At 38.4% G+C, this 23,646-nt stretch overlaps 1 protein-coding gene across 2 annotated transcripts in view; it reads right to left on the reverse strand.

The window, feature by feature from the left end:
- RGL1 (ral guanine nucleotide dissociation stimulator like 1) overlaps positions 1 to 23,646 on the reverse strand; it is an 85,765-nt gene that overhangs the window by 29,937 nt on the left and 32,182 nt on the right. For both annotated transcript variants that reach the window (XM_063298434.1, XM_063298432.1), the window contains exons 4-6: positions 11,467 to 11,544; positions 5,199 to 5,383; positions 945 to 1,057 (exon numbers count right to left, since the gene is read on the reverse strand). In XM_063298434.1, coding sequence (XP_063154504.1) covers positions 945 to 1,057; positions 5,199 to 5,383; positions 11,467 to 11,544 — 376 coding nt within the window. The remainder of the gene's footprint in view (positions 1 to 944; positions 1,058 to 5,198; positions 5,384 to 11,466; positions 11,545 to 23,646) is intronic.

Below are 23,646 nucleotides of genomic sequence, written 5' to 3' on the forward strand. Positions count from 1 at the left end.
AGAAATTTGCTTTAATCAATCTTTACAGAGAATGATCTGTGTCTAAAGAGCCATTTAACTGATTCACTATTTGCCTTAAGCTTTGCAAAATTTTGAAATACAAAAAGTCAGTGGTCTTCTGTTATAACTTAGCTGATTTTGTCAAATACTGCTATAAACCAGTATTCACATATTTCTTTTTAAAAATTTATTTATTTAGTTCATACATACATATTTAATCTTAAAGACAATATTTAATCTTAAAGAAAAAGAAAATTTAAAACATTAAAAATACAAGCTAAGAAAAAAAGAAAAAGAAAACAGGGAAAAGGGAAAAAATGGGGGGTAAAGGGGGAAAAAGAAAAAAATACAAGGTAGATTTTTCCCCAGTATTATTTATTTCAATCAATAGCTACAATCAAATGTTGACTGCTACTGCAAAAGTTTTAGATGTCATAAGCTGATGCTGAGTTTTAAAACAAGGTATGTAATAACTGCCCTTTTAGAAAAGGTTAAGAAAAGTCACAAAAAATTCTGAAGAGAAGTTGGATGTGCAAATTTACCAAATGAAAGAAAATTTAGCTATTACTTCATTTGTTGAGCATGACAAGAAAACTGAGGAAGCAATTTAACAACCCACTTGACCATGCCATCAGTGTCAATAAAGGGCACCTTTATCTCAGGTAAGAAAACAAAGGAAATAACCACAGCACAGTTCCAAAGAGGAATCTAAATGGCACATGTGGTTAATCAGCTGTTTGCCTCAATTTAAATTCTATACATTATTTTTTTTTATGTTTCATCAACCTGCTTTTATATTTTGAATGTTGGTTTATATTCAACTGTTCACTGTCTTAGATACCATATGGTAGGAAAACTGGATACAAATTTAAGGAATAAATAAAACAAACACATCAGAATTATAGTCTGTACTTATACTTAAGTATACATCTACTTATACTTACAGCATCCATGTAAGTTAACTGTTCTGCCACAAGGTCTTCTGGGAAAGAAGAAAATTCTTCTGATCCACTAATCTCTGTTTTTTCTTCAGTTGCAAATATATCATGAATCTCACCTGTCAGGATATAATAATATTATGAAACTTGACAAAACACATCTTCTGATCCCACTTCATGTAGACCTAATTGGAGTTGGATCTTGTGCTGAAAGCTAGTTTGAGACAAAAGGCAAGTTTATGGTTTCAGTCACAAAAAGGTGGAAGGGGAAAGAAAAGGCATGGACAAACCAGGAAACTGTGGGCATGGGCAAACAAAACACACCATTTTAAATTTTGTTTAGTGAAAATGCCCATTTCTCTAGGTGAATGTTTCCTAAAGGGAATAGAAAAAATGTCATACATCAGGAAGCAGGAGCATACAAGAAGAAGGATATTAGATGGGACTTCTTTCATCCTGCACTGACTCACTTCAAAAGCAGGTAAAGAGCTCTGCTTAAGTGGAGCAAGGAGCATAAAGAATGAAAAGTAAGCACTTGTACATAATCTGCTGAGAAGACTGGCTGCTAGGCAGAGTGAGAGGGCACCCCCAGTGATAGATGGTGGGGAGCAGCAGAGAGATGTTAAAGGGAAAAACTGTGAGTGCTATAAGTGCATGGTGGCACTGATCTTTATACTACTTATACTTTTTTGCATGAGTATGCTCAGGACAAAGGAACGTGGTGGTGCTGCGGGTTAAACCGCTGAGCTGCTGAGCTTGCCTATTGGAAGGTCGGCAGTTCGAATCCGCGTGACGGGGTGAGCTCCCATTGCTAGTCCCAGCTCCTGCCAACCTAGCAGTTTGAAAACATGCAAATGTGAGTAGATTAATAGGTACCGCTTCGGCGGGCAGGTAATGGTGTTCTGTTTAGTCATGCCGGCCACATGACCACGGAAGTGTCTACGGACAAACGCCGGCTCTTCGGCTTTGAAACGGAGATGAGTACCGCCCCCTAGAGTCGGACACGACTGGACTTCATGTCAAGGGAAACCTTTACCTTTACCTATGCTCAGGATATCCAAAAGGATTATGGCCCTGAACAGTCTTGAAAATAACAGTTCTAGAAATCAGATGGGTTGGGAAGAAATAGAGTGAGGCAATGAAGTCAATGGCATGCACATACAAGCAGAAATCCTACAGAGCAATTCTTTATAAGAAGTCATTTTATTTCTCCCTCCCTTATGCTTAACTTTTAATAACCAGGATAGCAGGCAGCCAGTGGCTTGGAATCTATGCAGGGCTTCCTGAGCACAGCCTTACTTGAGTCAAAGAGTCAGCTCTTCTAGCAAGAACAGACAAATGAAGAGAAAGTTGCTAGAGCGGTTGATGTAAAATAAAGGACCTCCAGTTAGTTTTGTTTACTTAGATTTCTCCTTAATTTGCTGTTCCAGGATTTCTCCCAAGCAAAGTTGTGTAGAAACAAACTTCCCTACACCCTAAAGCTAGGGCTCTTAAGTTGTAGACCAACCAATTTATTTTAGCACATTCATATTTGGCAATAGACAACTGGCAGCTTTCTAAATCTACTGAAGCTCCCTGAATTTGGCAAAAAACACATGAGGGGAAATAATCTATGACAGCTCAGAAAGAAATGAGCTTGCATAAAGTAGATCCTGATCAGGTCAGTAGAGTGGCTTAGTGAATGTGATGCTGACTTCCATTTTATGTCGGATGGAGTTTTCAGGAACCTAGTAAGTTGAAGGGGAGTTAATGAATATGGACAGATAAATGCAGAATCACTACACAGCATTAATCTTTCTTGCTAAAATTGGCTTATGAGTCAGAAAACAAGTATGTTTTATATTACTGAGTCAAAAAATGCCTCAAAAAAGAAAAGGGTTTCAGAACATCTTTGCATCTAAAAGGAGCCAAGCATATTATTGTTGTATCCATCCTTTACTTCAGGGAATTCCATGGAATGGGCAGGAGATTGTCCTACTTTCCCCAAACCTTATGAGATAACTTAGGGAGAGTGATGCTGCCTTGCTCAAGTCCCATCAATAAATCTCATGGCTGAGCAAGAATTTGATTATTTTTCAGTCTAACTTTGGACTGTGGAAAAATAGGGTATATGAATGTAATAACAGCAGGAAACCATATCTTCTCATACCAGGTTCAATATTATAACCACAATATCATACTATCCCTAGATTCCTCTCTTTTACAGTTCATAGAGAACTACTATGGATCTCGTAATTTTGCCAAGAAAAAGAAAACTGAAATGGACAAAAGTGCCTTTTAGTCTAATTCTCTATTGCAGGACCAGGAATACTTATTTTTCAACCATTCCTCTCCTCTTCATGAATCCAGCCCATCTTTTTATATTTGTCCCAAATACACTTTATTTTTATTTATTTCTTTTTTATTCTTTTAAACTTCCACAAACTTCTTTTGATTTATCCTATGCTTTAGTTATGACTCAGTGCTACAGAAACATTTTTCAAGTAGACCACTGTGGGAAGCATTTTACTTGTGGGTATGTGGTGCAAAGGTCCTTAACTAATTCAACCAAGTGAAACATCAAAGCAGTAACCAAGATCCAACAAGTTATTTGGGCTTCTGCAAGAGGTCTCCTTAAGCCCAGTGGAATTTAATTTCTTGCTTCCTCTAAACAGCTGATCTGCATGTTATATCAAAAGCTACCTCTGTTGCCATGTCTCAGAACCCTCTCCGCTTGCAGCCATGAGTTGGGGGCTGCTATTCAAAGTACAAAGCTCTGTGGAGAGCTTCTCCCTCATCTCAGATTTGAAATGTGGCCTCTACTTTTTGCAGACTGCCTAAACTGGTAAACATTTCTGAAGTTTCAGAAAGCATTATTAATACGGAAACAACTTCTACTTGTTCTATAGCTTCTGTTTTCTGAGATGAACATAGCTGTCAAATATTATACAAGCTACAGCAATTCCTGTATTCTTCCTGTGAAACCTGTACCTGCATTTAAATTTCTTTAATTCATTGAAGATCTGGATTGAAGGTCCTTACCGAAACCTCTTAGATTCAGCTGAGATAACGTTCCATCTTTACAATGAGAAATTAAGAGGCAAGGGTTCTGTACCTAGACTATCTGCTGTGCCTAGGAAGTTCTGTGGGAACTTTTCACTCTGTAAACAGCTAATTATAGATCTCAGCCTTTAGACTTCCTTTGTCTGATATGCGGGAGCATCGTTAGGCACAAATTAGCAACCCTAGGAGATTTTGGAATTTCGGATGAGAAGAACCATTTACGTTTAATGCAGCTTTCATTTGGGAGGAAGAAAAGCACATTTATTTGGTGCCAAGGGTAACTGTATAACTGATAGTTTTTGCAAGATTCAGGTAGATAATATTCAAAGAGAAAAGAAATCCTGATCGTTACTGTAATCATTCGTTATTGCGTGCTATCACTTCCTATCCATTTCCTACTGCTTTTCTGAGAAAACTGGACGTTCATGGCTGCGTTCATTGGGGAAGTTCCAATGGCTTTCTAGCTATGCCAATTATGCCCATAGGAAACCTTCTGTCTTGGGGGAAGGGGAAAGGCTGTTTATCAGGCCTGACACTGCATGCAGCATTCCAGTGTCACTACTGTTCACAATTGTTCCAGTGACATTTTGACCTGCTAACGTAAATTTTCCTTTTGTCCTCGGATGTCAGCAACAGACCATTCAGATAGGAAAAAACAGTCACAGACGCTTCCTTTGTCATGAGAGGAGCAAAGGAAAGTAATTTTAAAAAATCCCTGTTTGGCCGCAGGAGAGAACAATTTTAAAAGTGAAAAAGTCAGAACAGTGGTGAATTTATTTTGAAAACTTGCAAGCTGCACTGAAGCTGACAGTCATCTCAAAGTGGCATTTTGGAAGCATTACGGAACTGATCTTATTCTTATTTATTGATTTATTTATTGTAATTTATATTTTATGATTTTAATTCTGGTTTTATTATAGAGTCCCAGAGTCCCCCTTTCTTGGGGGAGATGGGCGGTAACAGAAGTTTGAAAAATAAATAAATAAACAAACGAACAAACTCGCTTGGGAGAAGTGTTTGGCTTCTCACCTTCCTATGGAGCAAAATCAGAAACCTGATTCGCCAAGCACACTAAATTCAAAGTTTACAATCCCCCTTTCCTTTTGTTCTACTGTATTTCAACTGATATCGCAGCATAATAAGTGCCCAAACAGTCCAATGACACAACCTGCTCCATCATAAAAAATGGCTGTCAAAACGTTGGCGGAACATCCTTACTGCTGTTTGCTCGCTCTTGCTCCTGAAAGTTCTCCAACAGTTGTTGCGCCCTTCTTTTGGGGTCCGAGCCTGGCATGATCCTGGTCAGGTAGCCCAGCAGTTTCTGCAAGCAAAGGTAATGAGGTGGCTCCTGAAAGTCTTCAGAGCATTGGTCTAGCCAGGCTCTCAGTATTGAGGCTATGGCACTGCAAAAGAAACACATTGCACACGGTGAGCGACATCAGCCTCATTATATCCCAGCAAGCCACATAACATAAAAATCCCAAATAGGTTAAAGGAAAAGTCAGTGGTGCCATAGTTCTGAGACGATGTGAGATGTCATCACTATGCTGATGACAGTCAACTATATACTGCCAGCCCAAACCAGGGTGGAGATCCTGAACCAGCATCTGGAAGCTTTGAGGATATGGATAGGGTCGAACAAACGCAGACTGAATCCTGTGACCTGCCCCCCCACTCCCTGGAATACCATCTCCCCAGAACTGCATATTACCCCAACCCTGTTTGCATTTCTCTAACAAGTTAAAAGTTTCTTGTTTGAGCATGCTTTTGGTCCCTCGTCGTTTCTTGGTGCCTTGTCCTCATTTTACTTTTTTTGTTTGGTTTCTGGATTGCATGTTTTATCTTGTTCTTATCTACCCAGAATCTTGTTAGGATTCAGGTTGGATATAGATATTGCAAAATAAGTAAGTAAGTAAGTAAGTAGTGCTAAGGAAAGCCATGTCGGCTGAACCATGAAACTGATACAAATCAGCTATGTAAACATGTCCCCAAAGTTGCTATCCAATGAAAAAGAACAAGGGAGGTACTAAAAAACCTTCTTCCTCCATTCTCACACAAAACTAACTTTAAACATCACACTTTACAGCATTCTGTTCCAATACGCTGTGCTAAAAATCTCCTCAGTTCTCTTGCAGAATTTCAGGGCTGAATCACATCATCAATATCAAGTGGAGGCTTGTCCTAGATTTCTGTCTGTAACTAAGGTCTCTTACGAATAATAGCAAGCACGCACAACTGAAGCTGAAAGGCTGACTGTTTGTGTTATTCTCTGAAAAGGAAACACAGAATGAAAACAAAAACCATATAAATCCTGTAGTATTAACTGTCTTAAGCTCAACAGCCCTCACTGTGACGGTATACACATTGCAAAAGGCAGCAGAAAAGTACTTCAAACAAGTGTCCCATCAAAAAGTTGTTGCTGACATGATGATGGGAAACACTTTAGTTTTGTTCTCTTTCTCTGCAGTATGCACGTTCCAAGCTTGAGACCATTCTGCATTAACACAGCCCTTATATAGCAACCTCCTGATACATTAAAGTACAGCACCTATCCATTTTGGGCAGCCTGGACAAAGCCCATGCTGCTGGGAATACTGGAAACTGTAATCCTGTCCATTTGGATGCCACAAGGCTGAAGAAAATTGTCCAAGGATGTGAATGAGAATCTGAACACTGTGCCCCAATTCTCATTTATGAATGCAGTATTTCCCAGTACAGGGTGCTTCCAAACATGTGGAATGCACCTCCCAAAATTCAAAAGCTAGCAAAGAGAGTCAGTTTGGTCTAGTGGTTAAGGCAACGGGCTAGAAATCAGGAGACTGGGAGTTCTAGTCCCACTTTAGGCATGAAAGCCGGCTGGGTGACCTTGGGCCAGTCACTCTCTCTCAGCCCAACCCACCTCCCAGGGCTGTTGTTATTGTGGGGGAAATAAGAGGAGGAAAGAGTATTAGGTATGTTCGCCACCTTGAGTTATTTATAAAAATAATAAAGGCAGGATAGAAATTAATTAAATAAATAAATAAAGTTACTTCTCCAAATTCCAGAAGTTGTACGTAACTGGAAGTTCCCTGATCAGGAAGCACTGTATTAATGTGCTTCTAAAGATTTTGGTAACAAACAATTCTGATAGCCCCCTCCCAAATAACAGTAATTTGGCTTAACATTAATCAAGGGGTTATACAGGGCTGGAGAAAGATTATAGCTTCTAAAAAGCATTAATGAAAGATTTAAAGGAAGGAACTTGACTCATGCTGTGTAAATTTTCACTTTTGATAAACAGAGGTTTAATCCTGTCTCAAAAATCTGCAAAACCTAATTGTTTACGGACATGGGTATGAATGTTCCATGAAATTGATTTTCTGTAGTAAGTCTCTCCTAATGTCTCTTTAAAATAATATGGTTGTGTCCTTTATAGAGCAGGCTTTCCTTTTTAATGGTGCTGTCAGCTTGAAAAGCTGTCTGATCTTACTTGTGCTTAAAGAAAGAAAACCACAAAAATTGGGGAGCAGGAACCTGGATGTTGTCTATCAACAGTTAACTTAAAGCAGGCTGAGCATTCACACAGGTCCCCTAATCATTGCCTTTCACCATGGTACACAGTGTCTATGTATTATAGAGTTGTGGAGAGTCCCTCCAGTGGGAGGAGATGGGCAGTGACAAATTCGATAAATAAATAAAAATAAATAAATAAATGTAAAGTTTTTATGTATAAATTTGCAAACAATCATTTGCACAAAAGTAAACACAGAAATCACAGTAACAAAAATGTGTGTGAATCTTTTTTTTCAGAAATGTGTAAGTGCCCACTCGTCTCAGAAAGAGATACAGTCTTTCTCCATTAGGTAAGATTCCAGCCACCCAGTGGAGTAACCATGTTATCAGTTGCGTACACGGTACAAGCATTTCAGCATGGAACAGAGTTAAACATACTTTATTGTTTGGAAGATGTGCAGTTTCTCCCTTTGTACCTAACTCAGAAAGAATGTGGGTGTTACTAAGCATAAGACACATGGCTGCACTCTCAGCAGAGTTCAAACTTACAATAAGCTCTGGGTTTCCCTACAAAATAATGTCAGTCAACACAGAGGCAATAAGACAAGCTGTGCAACTGCCCTTGTAACTTACTGGCCTCCAATCAGCTGACTGTTTAATCAGCACTTTAGGGAGGAAAGCTTTCCGGAAAAAGGCTGGACTGAAGGCCAAACCGTGTAGCAGCCTCAACGTTTAATGTCCCTGAAAAGTAGCTCCCTGTTTCTGCCAGCTGAAGACACAGGCAGAGCTAGATAGTTCCCAGGATCTTAAACAGAAAATTAACCAAATGAAATCTTTCCTTCATGGGGAAGACTTTTTAACTATTTAACACTTTATCTGCCTATTTGTTGAAAAAGTGCAGTGGAATCACAGTCCTACTTTCAGAAAACTGTGCAAGTCTAGAATCTTTCACCAGCTCCTCTGTGATCCAAGTCTATACAGATATAAACATAACAATCGAGTCCAAGAAGAGAAAAACCCAAGATCTAAAAGCTTGGAGCTTAACTATTACTAACACAGATTTTGTTGGGTTTAAACGAGACCAAAAATATAGGTATAATCATCCATTTGATAGCCAAGTTTATCAGGGCTAAGCTAGTCAATGAGAAGCATGGTCAAACTGTGACATATCAGAAGCTGCACATATTGGTGCTTGTGGACTGTGGAGAAAACTGAAAACCATCCCATCTTATTACAGATCGTAATTTTGCAGAATATATTAAAAAATGTTGCCTATAGAGTGAGTCCTATGGGGATGATTTATTCATCTACTGCCTCACCGGTAAACATTCTGTAAGGAGATACCCTAGAATGTGGTTCCACACCCAAAAATTTCATGCTGTCTTCCTACTTTGACAATACACTTAGGATCCTGGGATGAAAGGATGTATCTTATACTAGGCCTCTACAATTTCATGATATTGGCATTTATGTGGACTACGCTAAACCACTATGATCTCACTTCTACTCTTTTTTTCCGCCATTGTGCAAGTAATTTGGCTTGTTTTTGTAACCTTCCCCAATTTTCCAGTTCTCTTAATTGTCAGTATTTGGCCCTTTTTCTCCTTAGTTCAGCCACAGTGGTTTCTTTTGTTATTTTACCCTTTACTAGAATGAATGTTGATTGTACTCAACACAAACAAAACTTAAAACACATCTCACTGTGGATTTCCCAGGCAGTAAAGAAGTCTTTCACATTCATTCAGTGGTTGCTTCAACTAACTCCATTCCTTTGATGCAATTATTTATATAACTGTGAAAGAGGACACCTTGCTTTACTGGAGGAATAATTAACAGGAGACAAGGCAACAAAATCCTGACCGCAAAGAAGCAGTAAACTGGAAAGTGCATTATTAAAAAGAAAACCAAACGCAATGATACTACATGAAAATCAGAGTGATGCTGCAGTTTTAGTATTAAAGGTTCTAATATTTGGCAATTACTACATCTAAGAGCCAGCTTCCTAGGTCTTTTTTAAAAAGTTATTTATACTATCATTTACATAGCATAACTGACATCCACAGAGGTGCAAAAAAATAACCCGTACTCTGAAAATGTTAAAAATCTAAACCATTTCCCGAAGGAAGGCAATTGTAGGAGACAAGAGGGAAGGAATACAATATCCACTGTATCTCAGAGAAGGAAAAACAGGTATCTACAAAAATTCAGTTCAATTTTATAGCAGGATTTACAAAATTATACAAAGATTGAGAGACTTGCCTAACACCAGAAGGGAATCAATGGCTTAGGTCGGAGCCAAGCCCAGCAAGTTTATCTATCCACCATATTATGCCAAAGTCCCCTTGGCATATCTGAGATAGCTTAAATTATCTTGTGAGCTACAATGAGTACTTCATGACAAAAGGGCAGAGGGAGAGAATAGTGCAAAGACTATTTTCTGCCAGGCATTGAAAAATCAGAAAGTCTAACCCAAAAAGACATTGTGTCGATGCCAAGTCAGGACATTTCTCAAGACCTGAAAGGTTAATAAATTAGCTCAGAGTCATGCTACTTTTTCTGAAGGGACAAAGAAATCAGACTATGGGCCTTTTCAGATGCCAGAGTAGGAACCTCAAGTTTCTGTTTATTGTAAGGAGTTTAAGTTTTATAGGCAGTACACTGTTGGTCTCAGATGGGTGCTCTGAAACTTGGATTGGTTAAAAAGTCTCAGCAAAGAGACTCACTGAGTGACCTTGAATTAGTAACTATTCCTCCCTCAATCATACTAAATTCATGGGGTTATGGGTGAAAACTGAATAAGCACAAGTCTCCTCCCTTGAATTTTCTAAAGGAAGAGACTGGTTTACTGTGGTATGAGCTTTTGAAAATAGCAATCTGTTTTATCAGATGGATGAATGTGGGCTGGAGTACCCAGGAGATATATATATATATACACATATGTGCCACTTATGTTATACTGTTAACTTGTGAAGCAAATCAAATTAAATTAGATACAATAAATGGGACAAGAAAGGAGCACACTGAGAGTGATTTTTGAAATTATAGAGTTGTGGAGAGAGCAAAACATCAAGGCAGCTTACATTTCCTATATGCCCAAAACACCATAAGCATCTCACATCCTGTCAACCTTACACACTGTCCCCATCTCAAGGAAGCAATCACTCTTACACTGAAAACATGCATATTTGGGGTGGGGGGGAACAGGAGAGGCTAAAGCTCTTTTTCAGGATGACCCATTAATACCATAGTGTGTGCCTATTCAACAGATGAATGAGGATGGAACCACTCTTAGCAACAGTGACCCTGGCATTATACTTATTGGATAGACCATCCTCTTGATAACTGCCTGTGCAGTACACACAACAATAGGGAAAGAGTGCTTGTACCTTATAAAACTAAAAATGTTGTTTTCTATTTCAACTTGATATACTTTCAGTAAGGCTGATAGCTAAAAATTGCTTCTAGCTCAATTTTGTCATGAATGCAATGGCTCTGTATTTCAGTGAAACTCTGCATCAAGATGACTAAAATCCTCCAAGCAACAGATTGAAAACCTTCACATGTTAAATGAAACTTAAAATGTAAGATAATTTTTAGTTAAATAAATGTATAAAGAATAAAATTATGGTTATTGTAAAGAACAGGCAAAAGGAATACCAATCCAGTTATATTTAAGCCCTTTTGAAGCCCCTTATTTCAATGGGAGATGCTGAGGCATATATTTCCTAACCTACCTATGGAAATTAATTTGGTTGGATAATGTCCACAAGTATTTTAATCACTAATTCTAGTTTCTGTGCTTGGCTTTATTTTGGCATTTAACTTCTCATCTTCCTAAGATGTTGATCTTTTGTATAGTTGTGACAAAGTTCCTTCATTCCTTTGTCTAATAAACTGATTTGTGTACAATTTCCAGACAAATACAGACCACATCCTTTTCTCAGTATTCAGCCCTGGCTGTCATTCTTGCTGTTCAGAGAAATGCAATACTTACTTCCTGAGTACTGTTTTGGTCTCGGTATTGCTCTGGCTCCCATCTTCTTCACAGTTTGAGATCTCCAGATTTCCGTATCTAAAGGCAAGAGAATTATATGCATGTCAGGCAGTGAGTAAAAACAAAGGGGGGGAAGCTCTGCCTAAGGATTTAGATATTAGGAAGTGCTTTGAACTCAGTACTTAATTTGTAACAGAGAAGTTAACAGTACTAGAAGAACTACTACATGGAATTTGGTCTCTTCCCCTTGTCCATCCCACACCATATGCTTCCTGAGCCTCATTACTTCCTTAGGTTTAAGAAAGAGGATAACCAGCATTTTCCTTATATACAGCTCTGAAGGATACAGCAGCCCTGTCCAGACCTGCCTTCCTTGATCTGACAGCTTCCAGATGTGTTGACTTCCAACCCCATCACCCACCATTAGCAGGGAAATGTGGTTAACTCCTTTTTGTCAGTCCTGCAGACTACTTATTCTTTTCCACTTTCTTCCAGTACTGAACATCTCTTCCAATCATTATGGTGGTCTTCCTCCTCCTGGTGCCCTCCAAATCTGTTAGAACTAATTCCTGGAATTCCCAGTGAGCATGACTATTAACTATCTGGGAAAGTATTAAACAGAAGAAGGCAGGCCTAAGAATCTGGGGAAGATTTTGCCACAGTTCCTTTTCTCAGCATGCATCCAAAATGTAACTTGTCTTGGATCCTTGTTTAACATGGCCAGTTCCTGAATCAACTTCCCTAACTCTCCTGTCTCCTTTGCCCTGGCATAAACAAACAGCCTGCCCCAAGTTAGGTTTTTTTTTCTTTCTTGTTAGTCCTTTTTTGTTAAGTTCCCAGAGCATTCTCACTTTTTCTCAAAGATTTCTTTCTTAGACTCCTGGTTCCCAGTCCACAAGTTTATTCCACAAGGAACCTTTTCCTCTGTCTACTTGACCTTACCTTTCCCTACCTCCTATTTCCATTACCACAACTCTATCCTCACCCAAACTCATACAACTTCTTTTAGGCGTGTGTGAGTTTTTAACTGTAAAAACTGAAAAATAGAGTACAACCATGCAAACAAATTCACTTCCAGAGAACTTGAAAAGTTAGATTACAGGTAAAATGCTCTCATGTTATAAGCTAGAGAAGAAAATGTTAAATGGAGTCCAAATGTTACTATTTTGATACCACTATAATGAACCTATGTTACGTCCCATTTGTATGGTCATTCTTCTTCTTCTTATGATCAAGTATCAGAAAATAAAGAGAACTGCACAAATAGATCCTCAGGAAAAAATCATGCATCCATACTGCATTTATTTATGCAGTAAAACCTAGTTTAATCCAAGAGATATAGTCATGTGCCAATTTTAAAGCAAGACATAAATGAAATCCAATAGAAATATATACAAAGTAAAATTCTGATTTAGAATGAACTTCTAAAAGCCAAGTGATCCACCATGATAAGAATAAAGGTTTAAAACTCATCAAAGCCATTCTCACACATCATGTCTTTAAAATTAAATGTTCGAGGAATGTTGAAGTTGCTGCCTGTTTCAGCCAATGCAGAATTTGAACAGAGTGGCAATAATGTTACTATTTTCACAGTAAATTGTATTTTATTGTCTTCATTATGATTCATACCATATGTAGTGTCCATATGAATTTGATTTTGGCACATCCTTTCCTGAAAACATCATCTACATTTTGCTTGTTGTACAAAGACGACTAAAGGAAGGAAAATTATATCCTTTGCTTTTACCACTGAAGAGATGGTAGGAATATCATATTTCACCACTTCTGTATATGACACAAAGAATACAATATGCAGTCAGAAATGTACTCCTTTCAAAACTGGTGCATGATGAAAATATACAGAACATTATTTTTATGAGGGATTGCTTCAAACACTGGGATCTGACTGCAGATTCCTGTTAGATATTCTTTGCCAAGAATATACTCAGTAAAATACCAAGTCTGTTACATCATGTGTGAATGCTTAATAAAAGGCTTGTGATGAAAAAGATGCAACCAAATTACTTTAGGATGAAGTGAAATGAGATAGTACTTGAGAGGTAGCGCAGCTCTGGACTTGTGTCCATCAGTGCCTACTTCAACATGCAAGCACACATACAGTTTAGTCAAGGTCAACTTCAGAAGCAGAAATCAGCTTTACACAACATTTAGTGGTTGGCCTCTCTGGTATTATGGATGTAGTTCCCGTCTCTTGATGGAGCAATCTTGGGTAGTTTAGGAAGACTTCAAACAAGTCTTCATAAATGTGCAGGCGGCTTATGATCCTTTCAGAAATACCTTTTAGAAGATGGAAAGCCCACTCTAAAGCATTGGGAAGAAAGGACTGCTGACGGAGTTAGTATTTCAGTCTGTATCAATGTCATTACAAAGAAGTCTGTGTTTCTGAGAGCCACCCAGGGTTATGGTACATAGGATGAGTGGCCACATAAGTCTTTTAAATAATAAATAACTCTGCAGAGCAATCCAAAACTTTAAAAAAGTATATCCTGTATATTCATTTTTTTTTTTACTCTAATGCCTATGCATCCAATAAAGCTTCATTTCTGTGGGAATTTTTAAGAGCAGATTAAGCTTTATAAGTAGACAAAAAGCAGGACTGTATCAGGACATTTCTGCTGGAGAAAGAGATGTTTAATGCGTAAGTCAATATAATTTTTTAAAAAACCTATTATATATATGTCTGATATGTTTAATGAATGCCCAAATGCCGCTCAGAATCCTAGAGCTGTTATGACTACTGAGGAGTGATGCTTATCCACTGTAATATTACCTAAAGTAGCTCTGCATTCCACAAATGTAAAACTACACACTTATAAGTGCTGCAATAATGATTAATGCAGCTATGTGATAAGTAACCAAGAAGCCACAGAATAGACAGGAAGAATGACAATAACCCAGAAGTGGAAATCACCTGGAATTCTTTTGCCTAACTGACAAAAGCTCGGGCTTTGAGCTAAAGAGAGGGAGCAGGGTTAGTGAGGAACCAAAACATATCCGTCAACTCTAGTTTATGGCATCTTCCCCCAGCTACCTTATAACTACCAGCAGTGTGGACTTACACAATTTACATTACCCCACCTAGCATATGCTTTCAAAGGAGTGCTCTACTACAAGCCCCCAACTTCATTAAATCTGTACAAGCATCCTTTGGACATTTGAGATTTATAAAAAATTATAAATGATTATGTACATGGTATGTAATCACCTATTGAGGCAGAAGCACTTTGTTTCCAACCTAATAATAAGCCCTTTGCCAATTTATGGGTAAAGCTATGGTTTTACCTGCAGGTGGTATATAATCTCTAGTTTCTAATGTGGAAGTTCATCTTCTTTATCAGACAGCTATGTAAGTGTGGTGGCTGTGTGAGAAAGGACTTTTGCACGTGACTCCATGGAGCTTTGATCATCTGTTTGGCAGCCATGGCACTGGTAGCGAAGCTTTATCCTTGGCACAAAATTATCTGAATTCCCTCCAAGTATTTTTCTCTGTCATGGAGGAATTTTGCCCCCACCCAATCCCAGTCTTTCCCTCCTACTGCAAAACCCAAGGCAGATCCTTTCTGCTATATTCATAGCTTACCCTTGTCACAGCTGGTATTAAACAGAAAGGAAGCAAGCAAAAAGAAAGGAGAATGGGGGAAAGCGTATGAAATGGGGCAAATGGAAATGAATTTAGTGGATAAGCAATTGGGTGGGAGCCGATTCCAGAGCAAGATCCCTTAAACGACCAAAGCAAGATAACAGCGTTTACTCATTTTCCTCCTAAAAAGCAGAGGCTGCTATGTGGGATCAATACAAAATACAGCAGCAGCAGCAACAGGAAAACAATTGTTGTTGTTGTTTATCCTTATGAACCTCTTTCAGATTTGCCCCTTTTTCAGGTTTGTCCATTATTTTTTCCCAAGAAAATACAGTCACTCTACTTATAATCAGTATCTATGCCTTGAGAAAGTACTTTGTCTTGCTAACTTTATCATTGCAATTAAAGAAGCCATGACCTTCCGTGGTCGATTTGCAATCTATTCTGCCAATCCTATTCCAATAAACAGATACATAGTTGCCTGATAATGCATTCAAATACCATTAAACTCTGGGGGAAATGTGTATCCCCTGCCTTCTCCACAAATTTACGTTCTACAAAAATATCTTCAGCCCAGCAACATGCGTTCATTATCTCTTTTGTTCCAAAGACTTACAGATAATCCATAATATAAAATGTTTTAAAACAGATCATCCAAAAGTTTATTTTACTGATTTAACAAAAATATGTAGCTTCCCATCCAGTGAACAGAAATAAAACATAACCAAACTTACATTTTTTTTAAAAAAAATTGTTCTAAGTTTATTGTTATTTGTATATTTGGTTCTCAGTCATCTAAGGCTACTTTATATAATATAGGTGGCCCTATACATTTTTAAAATGAATAAGTAAATCTAATTCAAAAGAAACTGGGTTAAGGCCCCTAAAAATTCCATTACTGCATAAACATATCAAACAAAACCACCAATAACTTGGATTGTGGCCATGGTGGCCACGAACTTCTGAGCCACCTGTGACCCCAGGCCCAGCAAAGGCTGGCTGAAATCCCTCAGAACCATGAGCCTGGGAAACTCAACCACCACCCCAACCAGAGAATCAAGCAGCTCAAGCAGACAGGCTGCTGCACAGTATTGAGGGTGCTACAGAAGCAGTGACCCCACCTGATCCTTGCGACCCAATTTCACAACCAGCTCTTTCAGCACCTCGAAAGCCACCAGTCTCTCCCAGATGTCAGTGGCTACACCCCCACCCCTGCCCTGGAGTCTTGGCTGATGCTACACTCAAGACGCAGTTGGGCACATCTCCAAGAGGTGCATCCCCTCACCTGTGCTCAACCAGATGTCAATAATGCATGGCAGGTCAGCCCTCTCATCCATGATTACATCATAGAAGAGAGAGGCCTTATTACAGATGGGCCTGGGATTCAGCAGCACCGACAGCAGCCAAAATCCTGAGCCTCTGAAGTTCCGATGACCAGGTCTCAGAGTTGAAGATTTCCTCTTTATGAGGCAGGAAAGAGTAATTTGCTAGGGTTTTCTAAGATTCTAATGTTTATTATGAAAGCTGGAGAAAATTACATTTCTACAGAAGTCACATATATTCAAGTCATCCATGTGGCATTATACAGCAAATCAAAGAGTTCAGACAGAAACAAGAAAAATACTCATATTTGTGATTCTTAAAAGGAAGATGAAGAATACTGTAGTAAAATTTACCTTTTAACATAGAATCTTTTAACTTAAGAACTTATATACAGTAAGAACTGTAAGAACTTACAGTATTTAAAACTGAAAAAACGTTCTTAAATTTAACATGAGACCCAGTTTGGTGTAGTGGTTATGGCATCAGGCTAGAAACTAAGAGACTGTGAGTTCTAGTCCCACCTTAGACACAGCTGGATGACCTTGGGCCAGTCACTCTCTCTCAACCCTAGGAAACAGGCAATGGCAAACCACTTCCAAAATCTTGCGTGAAAACTGCAGGGACATGTCCAGGCAGTTGCCAGGAGTCAAGGCTGACTTGAAGGCACATACACAAACACACAAAAAAGGCTTTCATGGATATACTGTACATCAGCCTAGAAAAGTGAAAACAGTTTCATTGAATACATCCTAAAAAGGAAGCATTATGAATGAGAAATATGCTGAGAACAATGGGTAACTGGAGATTTTCATTCATTCATTCATTTGGCTGCCCATCTCAAATTTATGACTCTGAGTGGATAAACGTTTATAAAAAGCATAAAAAATGGGAGGAAAGCAGAAAAACAACACACATAGAAACAGCAGCCGGGGTAAAAACAGACTTATAACAAATCAGCAAATCTTGACTGAAAAGACTGTCTCCTACCCTTTTCCCCCAATTATAGCCATCCCTAATTTATTTTGCTTGAAAGCCCACCACTCCCATCTGTGTCCTGGTTCTGCTGAAAGCAGAGTGCCTTCAATAGATTTCAGAATCTATTCCAATTAGATTTCAGTGTTTACCCAATTTTCATATATTTCTACCTCCAGTTATTGTATAGCCTTCCTACACATCTTTTCCATTGTTTTTGCTTATTTTAAATATTACATATCTCTTGATTGCCCATTTTTTCTCCCCTTTTTTTCTAATTTATAGTGGCTCTCATTTTCCAACAGGAAATGAAACGTCCCAATATTGGTCTATTGTAGTTATTTTATATTTGCTGTCTTTATAGTTCCACTCTCTTTCTCTAAATCCCAGTAGGTTTTTTTGTTAGTGCTTGCATTTTCTTGTTCCTTACTGCTGAAATCCCCTGCTTCCTGAGATCAAATGTCTTCATCAGTTTTGGTTTTTAAATTCCACTAGAAGAAATCTTTGTTTTCCCTGGCTGCTACCCATTAGAAAATTTCTCTTTATTTCCTTCTCTCCTTGTGTCTTTTCTTTTTCCTTTTCTTTTTCCATTTAATTGTAAGCTTTTTAAAACTGGCTTATTTTTCATTGTATTTATTTTACAAAGTGCACAATTTTGAAGGTAGTGTAGAAATAATGTGGTCAGTTATTATTACTACTATATTTCCAGAATTAATCTTAGATCTATGTCACCTTGACGTTTGTTGAAATTTAAGTCAAATCCAATCAATCAAATCCAACTTTATTATGGTCACAGAAATCTAATTTACCCTGTTTTCGCTTCAGTTGTTGTGTCAAACACAAGTACGCATACGTACATGGTGAACTCAATGCATCTTTAATGAAAATGTCCTACCCTCAACCCCCAAATTAAGAAAAGGTCTACATTTAACATGTTTCAATTATTATTTTTAGTCTAAAGTGCTGCAGTGGGCAGGGCAATGATGTAAAGTAGTTTGGGCCAGGTTTTTCTGTTTCTTTCTTGGGTTGAGAATTGGAGCATTGCTTCTTCTTTTTAAAAGCTTAGATAAGCATTTTCATCTGCATCCTCCCTCAAGATAATAAGATTGGCTAGGAGTTCTGGGGGAAGGAGCAAAAGAGTGTTTGAGGGCCTCCTATAAATTTTCCATGCTGATTTCATCACATGCATTGCTACTGCAGCATCCAAACTGTGTTTTAGAGTTTAGTGGAGGGAACTAAAGCTTGCTTTATAGACTTGGATTTCTATGATATCTTTCAACCAAAAGTCTTCTCAAAGTGAGTCACACCTTTGATTACTACTTTTTAGTGGGGAAAAAAACCCAGTAAGAGATAATTAAATATATCAACATCACAAAAAAACAAAATAGAGCAAAGAAACTAAAAACCAGAACAGCTTTTGAGTAGCTGCTTATAAGTGGCAGAGCAAATGAAAACTCTCTCTCCAAAATTACTTGAAACATAAGCTGTTACTTGTAGTCAAGGCCAAACTAAAGCATGGGCTAACTCATCCACAACACAGGGCCAAAGATCACAGCAGCATTCTATCCTCATAACAAGAGTAACAATAATAGTAACAATCCCTACCACTTTTTTCAGTGTGTCATGTCTTTACTAGTTTACAAATACAGGTAGTCCGTGTTTAATGACCATTCATAGTTACAACAGTGATAAAAAAGCAACTTTGTGACCAATCTCCACATTTACAACCTTTGCAGGTGTGTTAAGCAAAGGAAAGCTGAAGTAAGATCATGAGCACAGTCGTGGTTTCAATTAGCCACTGCTTCATTTAACAATGGAGTAGCAGATTCCAATTGTGGTTCCTTAAGAGGACTATCTGTAGTAATATTTGTAAGCTGTCTGTTGCTTTCTTGACTAAGGAACAAGATTAAAGTTCATGAAATGATAAAGAAGGAAGGCAATATATTTTTAAATTACTGTCTCCAATAGAAGAGAATATATGTAGCTTAGGGTTGAATTGTGGAGTCCTTGGTCCTCTCTAAGCTTGGCTGTTTGCTTGCAGACATTTCATTACCCAACTAGGTAACATCATCAGAGTGAATGTTACCTAGTTGTACCTAATTGCACTGATGATGTTACCTAGTTGGGTAATGAAATGTCTACAAGCAAACAACCAAGTTCAGAGAGCACCAAGGCCTCCACAAATTACTAACTGTTCATGCTTTTCTACATTTGTTGCTCTTGTTCAGAAAACACAAAGACTGACCATCATCAATAAGACTACAGCATTCTTGCAGTTGGTCACTTGATTAGCATGTTAAAGAAGGACTTAGAATCTTTTGCTTCCAAGAAAAGATGAATAGTATGATTTTTTATCCATAATGTAACTTTTATCAACTGAGCATGGATAAATACAATGCATATACATTCTGAGTTTGGACCAAAGTACTAGGCTCACAATAGCTTTTAAACCCTAGGCCACTGTGGTATTGGTCCAACTCTGCTGCAGACAGTCTGTAGAACCTCTAAAAGTCTGTAAAACACACTTTCCCTTTTGATATACATAACTGAGCCTCTTTAAATAAGGCTTTTTATCTTGTCTGAGTATTAAGAAACAAGGGAGCATGATTTTTCTTGTTTTTGAGAGAAATTTCACTGAAACCACATAAAGACAGTGTCTAATCCAGACCTAATAAAGGAATTTTATGAAATAACATCATATTATAAGCAGATCCCATGTTAAGCAAATTATGTATGTTTCAGGAATACCTGTCTCCTTTGTGTAATTATGCAGAAGGGTCAGTGAGTTTAATTAAAGTTACTTCCAAGTTAGTGCACACACAGTCTCAGACTGAGATCATCAAAGGAGCTGCATGAAGACACATTCCTTAGCTGATGGCTACAACAGAGGGGCCTTTTCACACAGTGATACAAAAATCTCTAGCATCAAAAATGAGAAAGTGAGGAGGATCATGGTCTACCATTAAACATACATCTATTAAGGTGGCCAGAGCTGGCAAGCTTCATCAGCCACTGCCACTGCTTCTTCTCTCCCTTAAGTAACCCCAGGCTCCTGGCTTGCCTTCCCTGGCCAATCCTTGCTTTTCTGTTGCCTTAAGAACCTGATGCCATCTGAGAAGTGGCATCTGCCATGGAGTGCGAGAACAGGCATGCATTCCCAGAGGGTAGCACTGCTCAGCATAAGAAGCCTCAAGATGCCAAGTGTTCAACTGCATGGACCAGCCAAGGAGGGCTGACTATTGCTAGGAGACCCACCGGTCATTCCAAGCTATGCTGTTACTCCTGCCGGAGTGTTTCCCAAGGCTCAACTGAGGCATCAACGTGGCACTCAGAAACTACAGGGTATTGTTGTGGGGTGCATGTGTTTGGGACCCCCAGTTTATTGGATTTCAGACTGAGATTTGAATTTTTCCATAAATATTTGAACGTTACAGAGGAAGTATTTAAAAGGGCAAAGATTCTGCAATTAGTTATTTTCAATTGCCAGAAGATGCATATTGATAAAGAAATGTCTGAATAAATTACAGGAAATGTAAATAACAACAAGGATTCCTAGTGCTCACACAGAACTCTGTGTGTCTAACACAAGATACACCTCCAATGTTTCCAAAGCACCAGTTACAGTTCAGCCTTGGGGTGCCAGAATGAGCCCAAAAATTAGCTGCTCAGAAATCTTCATAAATTAGTTTCTTCCCTGAACTCTATTTCTGGAGAAATATGTATTTGTATGAGTATCTCCCAGCTTTTTCTTCTTGATTTCCCACTACAAACCCTGACTCCCAACCCATGATTTGCAAACAGCAGCAACTGAAGGCAATGGGAAGCAAAGGTGGGATCTGTTGACTTTCCCTTGGAAACAGTATGCAGTATCCACAGGCTGTCCTATGGTAGGGCCAGGGAAAATACATTAAGAGAAACTGATTTTAGTGTTTAATTCTGTTTTGATATCAAAGATACAACAGTATGTTTGGATTTTCATTCTACTTTTTTCACATGTTATTTTTTAAAGTTATATACTTATTGTAAAAACAGGCAATCGAAGATGAAGGTAGTAGAATAATGGATCTTTTATAGATTTCTCTATTGATAAGAATAACCTTAACTGCTGATGACTAGAATTTAGTTCTGTTTGTGGAAACCATGTATTTTCCACCCGATCTTAAAGTACTGCTCCACTGCATTTCTTAATCACAAAGAACACCCAGCCCCAAATCCACTCTAGGACTTCTGGTTTGCCCCCAGAGCATTCCAAGCCACAGCTGGTAGCTAGCCATGCAGGTTTCTGCCCAGTTACTGGAAAAGTGCTTTTCTTTTCATGTTTCCACTGACACTCCTTAAGCTCCCATCTGAAGGGAGTGAACATACTATATATAGCTTCATGTTTTGTGAAAGTGCTGGAGTGATAGGCTGCAAACCGATGTTCTTTGTTCAATTACAAAGCAAGAACAACAATGCACAGCTGCAGTACAAGCTTCCTTCTGCCACCCCTGATCCTGTGCCTCAGCCAGTCAGCCCTGAGTAAGGCAACCTCCCCCCCACCAGGAAGTTCAAGCCTTGTCAGGACAGCATCGAGTTTACTCCGGTTGCTTTGCAATACAAGATGGCCTTCCAAGAAAACAGAAGACTGCAGTTTCCAAACGGGAGAAGTTGTTTACCAGACAGCTCTTCGATAATATTTTTGTACTTGCTGGTACTTTTGTTTTGCTTTTCAAAGTTTAAAACTTTCTGTTCTAGCTTTACAATACAAACCATAGGAAATCACATGAGCTATGTGAAACCAGCAAAGCGGGCTGTATGAAGAAGTTGCTTTAGTTACCTTGGCCAGAAAGTTTATTTCCTTCCAAGGACAAAGGGAATAATTGTAAGACAATACAACTCTTTTCTTCCATTGTTTAGAAGACATGGATTTTCAAAACCATCAGTCCTGGCAGAACATAAGACAGGAGACAGAAGTTCTATCCTGAATATAAAATGATTTTGGTTTCACATACTGTAACTTTAAAAAAAAAAACTATGCCCAAAACATTATGGGAATGAAATGGTAAGTTGTTAAGAATCTCTCTCTCTCGCACATACCCATCCACCCACCCCTCCGTTACCACAATTCCTTGGGAAAAGGGAAAGAGAAAAAATGTGATTGTGTCCAATTATTTCATTTTTTTTTCAGTATAAATATGAAAAGCGACTTACTTTACCACACCAATAGGTTTGCTGGACTTGGCTTTTATAACTCATTGTATCTTCTAATCTAAAACAGGCAACAATGTTTTAGCAAGCAATGGTACATTCCAGCCTTCCCTAACTTAATACCCTCCAGGTGTGTTGGGGTGACACATACTCAGGAATTAGTACTCCTTCCAGGGTTGATTTCTGAGTAGACTTGCCTAAAATGGAGCTATCAGCATTCCTCACAGCTCAGTAAGGTAAGTCCCCATTGAGAAGAACAGCAAAATACATGTACCACAGACTCTTAGGCTGTAGTACTCTGATAACATTGTAATGAACCAGAGGCTTGAGGTACATTCTGGATGCAGTGGAGAGAATAAGTGAAAATAATCAATTTACTCCTAATTATTTCTGAATGGGAGACTTGAGTGGGAGAGGCCAAAGCAATTACAAATGCATTTTTCTCCTTCACACTCTTGCATTATATGCAATCAAGCTGGCACTAAAATATCATACATGAAAATATAATTCTTGCATATTTTATACAAATCCATATTGACTCTATTAATGCATTAACTTTTATGGAATGGGAAAATGAGAGGTGCCATTTCTATTCAGGTGATGATTTGAGGAGTCAAGTTGCAAAAATGTGGGTAAGGCTGATGATTTTAGCTTCCAATTTTACCTTTTGTCCTAAGCATTTCTAAAGTTTGTTCTTAGCCTGGATAAAGTAATATAATCAAAGTAATTCTGATAATACCCTTTTTTTTTTTAAATACAGGCAGTCCTCATTTAGCAACCACAATTGGGACTGGCAACTTGGTCATTAAGTGAAGCTGCGACTGTATTCAGCTTTGCTTTACATACCTGCAAAGGTTGTAAATAAGAGGATTGGTCATAAAGTTACTTTTTCATCACTGTTGTAACTGCAAATGGTTGCTAAACGAGGCAGCCACTAAACGAGGTCCACCTGTAGGATGACTTACACTTGCAATTAAGCAAGCAAGTATATGCATTATTCCTGTTCCCTTAGCTGGATTCTTACTAGCTCATTTATAGAAATCTTCTAACTCTGCAGTTCACAAATCGTGTACCATGGGCCCAAGGGTGTCATAGCA

This window comes from Candoia aspera, chromosome 3 (assembly GCF_035149785.1).
Source record: "Candoia aspera isolate rCanAsp1 chromosome 3, rCanAsp1.hap2, whole genome shotgun sequence".
Classification (NCBI taxonomy): domain Eukaryota; kingdom Metazoa; phylum Chordata; class Lepidosauria; order Squamata; family Boidae; genus Candoia; species Candoia aspera.